We start from the raw sequence: 4,991 nt of genomic DNA, 5'->3' as shown, positions 1-4,991 counted from the left end.
GACGAGGGAGAGTACCGCAACTGGTGCATTGATGGATGAAGAAGTTAACAATACACCCTATCGGTCAAAAATAATAAATGGCTGGTGTATTGTATACACACGATGCAATATACGCTAGTACTCAACACTTTGGTGTGAATACACCACCGACGCGCACGGCACACCCCGCCCCACGTGAGTTTGGCGGAGAAGATTCCGGACGACCTAACTTTCAACGTACGAGCTTTTTTTCTTCTTTAAAACCACACTTGAAAGAAATCAAATGGACACTGTGCACTCCAGCTGCACCGACACCACTACCACTCCAAAAGGTTGGTTACCGTTGCCGTCACAAGTAAGTTCGGCGAAAGTAAGCATTGACCGGATCCGCGCACGCCACGCAGAGCAGTCGGCCGTTCGGTAAACACGAGGAGACGAGCCGACGTGCCGAACGATCGGATCGTCCACATCCGTGCGTTGGCTCCGGATCCGACGGCCCTCCGCCCGCGGTTGACCGCGCCGAGCCAGCCGCTCCTTTCTCCCGCCAGCACTCCAACGCCGCGATCCCGATCCGCCTTTCACGGCGCGCCACCCTCGTCGGTTCACTGGAGCACTTCCCACTGCCGCCCGGCCGCGTGGAGATCTGAGCAGGAAGCCCCCGCCGCAGCCTATATAACGGCGCCTCCTCCTCCACATTCTCAGCGCCCATCACACCCCCGCAGAGCCGGAAGCCACACACACACGCCTTCCTCCTTCCTCTGCTCGCATCTCGGATCGGGGAGAAGGAGGATCTGAGGCTTTCGGCAGGGCCGGGGACGATGGCGCCGCTGCTCAAGGACGAGCTGGACATCGTCATCCCGACGATCCGGAACCTGGACTTCCTCGAGATGTGGAGGCCCTTCTTCCAGCCGTACCACCTCATCATCGTGCAGGACGGCGACCCCACGAGGACCGTCATGGTGCCCGAGGGCTTCGACTACGAGCTCTACAACCGCAACGACATCAACCGCATCCTCGGCCCCAAGGCCTCCTGCATCTCCTTCAAGGACTCCGCCTGCCGCTGCTTCGGCTACATGGTCTCCAAGAAGAAGTACGTCTACACCATCGACGACGACTGCTTCGTGAGTGCCGCCACCAGATCCATCTCTTTCTTTTTCACTTCCGTTATCATATCACCTCTTCTTGGAGTGGAGTCACATAGTATACGAGACGACGTTTGACTGGTCTCCTGTGACCCTGCGATGGCATTGCAGGTGGCCAAGGACCCGACGGGGAAGGACATTGACGCGCTGGCCAAGCACATCCAGAACCTGCTCTGCCCCTCCACGCCGCTCTTCTTCAACACCCTGTACGACCCCTACCAGGAGGGCGCCGACTTCGTGCGCGGCTACCCGTTCAGCCTCCGGGAGGGCGTGCCCACCGCCGTGTCGCACGGCCTCTGGCTCAACATCCCCGACTACGACGCCCCCACGCAGCTGGTCAAGCCGCGGGAGCGCAACGGCAGGTACGTCGACGCCGTCATGACCATCCCCAAGGGCTCCCTCTTCCCCATGTGCGGCATGAACCTCGCCTTCGACCGCGAGCTCATCGGCCCGGCCATGTACTTCGGCCTCATGGGCGACGGCCAGCCCATCGGACGCTACGACGACATGTGGGCCGGCTGGTGCGTCAAGGTAACCAACTAAACTAAACACACACATCGTATTTGAGTTTGATCCGTTGTACTGAAGTAAGTATTACTTTTTTTTTACTGAATAATTTGTGTATGTGTGCAGGTGATCTGCGACCACCTTGGGCTGGGCGTCAAGACGGGGCTTCCCTACATCTGGCACAGCAAGGCCAGCAACCCGTTCGTGAACCTGAAGAAGGAGTACAAGGGCATCTTCTGGCAGGAGGACATCATCCCCTTCTTCCAGGCCGCGAAGCTGACCAAGGAATGCGACACCGTGCAGAAGTGCTACATCTCGCTCTCGCAGCAGGTCAAGGAGAAGCTCGGCAAGATCGACCCCTACTTCGTCAAGCTCGCCGACGCCATGGTCACCTGGATCGAGGCCTGGGACATGCTCAACTCCAAGGACTCCAAGGAGGCCGATGCCAACGGCAAGCTCAAGGGGAGGTAGATCGAGATCGAGGGAGAGAACCTTTTTTGCACTAGCATACTGAGCAGGCGGTGAGGCGGCATATACCGGTTTCTTCAGTTCGTAGGTTCAGTGCGTGCATCAGGTATTCAGGTTCAGGCTGTTGTGTACTACAAAACATTAGCTGCCGTTCTATCTTACGTTTACGTTGAGGGTCGCGTTAATTTCCCCCTTCTTTAATTTCATTATTAAGAGATGATGTCGTTTTCTCAAGGGTTTAGTACTACGGTTATACTTGTGGCTGCTAATGTTTCCGTGTAATCTTGTGTACACTGAAATGTGAGAATAAAAAGTTGTTCAATAAGCATTGCAACTGTCCTTGTGTATGCTTCTGTTCCCTCCGTCTGAATTTATTGAACCAAATGTACGTATGTCGGTTATTCCTTGGAATCTCTCCTGTTTGTGTGTTGCGTTGCCTGCATTGAAGCCAACGCATTGCAGCAACCCTACTCACATAGTTTAATATCAGCCCGATCGACATAATAACCGTCAATTTTATGAGAGAAGGCCAGCGTGGCCATCTCCTCTCTCCGTCAATAGTGCAGACTGTTGATGTCATGGCACCGGGAAGCATGCCAATTAGTGGTGGTCTGCTATGTGCCAATTACCGTGGCCATTAACATCATGTTTCCCACCACATTTTTCCGTTGCCTGGCAGCAACGGCTACAAATATGTTGTCGGCTTGGCCGAATAACTCACAAGCTTCAGTTTCGAATGCCTCCACCTTTCTACATATTGCCATGCCCGGATAGCTCTTGTCCCGCCTAGTCGCCACCTCCCTCCCCATCGCCACGTTCGAATAGCTCTTCACCGTTGCCATGTCGTCCACTCTTGAAGGAGGCAGCAGAGGAGGAGGCTGACCTCATCGCCGAGGAGAAGGAGGAGGATCGCCTTTACGCGCTAGAGGCCACGAAGAAAGATCCCACACTCGATGAGTGGCCGGATTAGAATCCCAAAACACACTCCATCGAGTTTGATTCACACGGCGGCTAAGAGCTAATACCACATGGGCACCTCGGGTATCTTGAGACTTTTTCCTTGAACCTCGGAGACCGCCCCCTATACCCTGGAGCTGATCTGGGGTGTCCAAAGAAGGATACCATGAGGACTTATTCATGAGGCTTTTGATGGAACTCTTTCTAAATCCACCCAATACACTTCATGCATCACTATGGACATTTCCTCATATAAAATTCAATGCACTTGATGCTCCATAGGAATTGCCATTCAATATGAAGCTCAAAGCATATCTTTATCTTTATGCTATTCATTCTCGAATCTATCCAATTCTTATGAGATATTCTTTTAAATAAACCTCAATGAAACATTAGTCCACATAGATTGTCCTTAGTTACCGAAACCATACTCAGGGGCTACATGCATTTTCAACATCTCCAACAAGTTGTTGACTAAAACATTAGACACTGGAATCATTTGCATCCAACGCGTATACCCTAAGTCCTCCCCTGGTCATATACGAGTAGTCACATTGAGTTGTACACAAAACCGTCACTGGGGCGGGTTCATAAGTGTTGTGGTTTCAAGGCATAGACAATCTGGTCACAAATAGGGCTATCATTAGAATAATTTTTTTTTCTATTGGTCTCGGTTTGAATCCCTCACAGAACACAACATGTGTGTGGGGTGATCGACATCCCATGTTCTCATGCTTTAGAAAGAAGTCCGAGAGACCCATTATATGTTGGTCTCAACTATTCTTCACTAACAACAAATTTTTGGAACGAAGATTCAGGACGAGCCCGACTTCAAATGAATACGCCATCATTCGGCCAGGTATCTAACAACACATTGTACGTAACAAAATGGGCCTTAGAGACCAGGAATTAGTTGTCTCCATAGAGCTAAGCCCATAATTTTTGGCCTGATTCATAGTGGGTCTGATACCAAACCAGAAAAAACAACAAAAGTTGTGAGACGAGAAATGGCAGGCTGGGCGCATCTAGCTCCTCGGCTCAAACAGGGTGTATGGTGGGCTGGCCTCGTAGTGTTTTGTTAGTTTCATTAGTTTTCTTGTTATATTTGTTTTTTTCCTTTTTTTATGTTTGTTTACATATTCCAAAAATTAATTTACTTAATGTACGTCATGTATTTTAAAAATGGCAACACATGTAAAAGAAAATTCATGCAATTTTTTTAAAGTTATACTACTTGAAAAAAATCGTGACAATAAAATTAGAAAATGATCGTTATATTTTAAAATATGTCAGTACAATTAAGAAAATATTTTAAACTGAAACAAATGTTTCATACCAGTCAAATAAATGTTTGTGGAATTTTAAGAAAATGTCCACGTGTTTCAAAAATATGTTGATGATTTTTTCTTTAAAAAGTTATACAATTTATATATTGTTCATGTAGTTTAATAAAATGTTTCATAACATTAAAAAAATCAGTGTGTATTTGAAAATTGTTTAACATGCATTCAAAAATATATTCAAAACATGTATTTGTGTTTAACGTGTATCAAAAAATTGTTCTACATGTATACAAAGAAGTACAGCGTGTATTCAAAAAAATAGATGTAATGAAAATAAATAAAAAGAAATAAAAAACCCAATGATAACAATAAAACACATAGAAAAAAAACCACATGAATGCTTCTAAAACCAGTCTAATAAACCGGTTCATAAAAGCTTCAAAACTGCTTTACTGGCCGGCCCACTGAGACGAGTCGCAGCTGAGCGCCAACGTCGATGCTTATAGCATTTACAACCGGGCGCCACCCTCCTCAAACGCTCAGGTGGACGTCCGGTCACTGACCGGTCATGTTTTTTTTACCCAGACGGACGCCTCAAACGCCCGGGCTGACCGGCACCCCTCATATCGAGCCTAAAAATGGGGCGGATATGAAG

General features: G+C 48.3%; 1 protein-coding gene across 1 annotated transcript; it reads left to right on the top strand.

Moving 5' to 3' along the window:
- Nucleotides 1-643: 643 nt before the first annotated feature.
- Nucleotides 644-2,424, top strand: LOC109740750 (UDP-arabinopyranose mutase 1). The gene is made up of 3 exons (XM_020299805.4): nucleotides 644-1,100; nucleotides 1,233-1,652; nucleotides 1,755-2,424. Exons 1-3 carry the CDS (start codon nucleotides 798-800, stop codon nucleotides 2,097-2,099), a joined length of 1,068 nt encoding a protein of 355 aa, XP_020155394.1. The 5' UTR covers nucleotides 644-797; the 3' UTR covers nucleotides 2,100-2,424.
- Nucleotides 2,425-4,991: the final 2,567 nt, after the last annotated feature.

The sequence above is a fragment of the Aegilops tauschii genome, chromosome 3, assembly GCF_002575655.3.
Source record: "Aegilops tauschii subsp. strangulata cultivar AL8/78 chromosome 3, Aet v6.0, whole genome shotgun sequence".
Classification (NCBI taxonomy): Eukaryota; Viridiplantae; Streptophyta; class Magnoliopsida; order Poales; family Poaceae; genus Aegilops; species Aegilops tauschii.
This window is presented reverse-complemented; position numbering and strand designations above follow the sequence as displayed.

Bases quoted from the DNA above. Each gene is read 5' to 3' on its own strand.
- LOC109740750 (XM_020299805.4), top strand. From the start codon at position 798: ATGGCGCCGCTGCTCAAGGACGAGCTGGACATCGTCATCCCGACGATC. The intron at 1,101-1,232 runs GTGAGTGCCGCC...ATGGCATTGCAG, and splicing joins CCATCGACGACGACTGCTTC to GTGGCCAAGGACCCGACGGG. The intron at 1,653-1,754 runs GTAACCAACTAA...GTATGTGTGCAG, and splicing joins GGGCCGGCTGGTGCGTCAAG to GTGATCTGCGACCACCTTGG.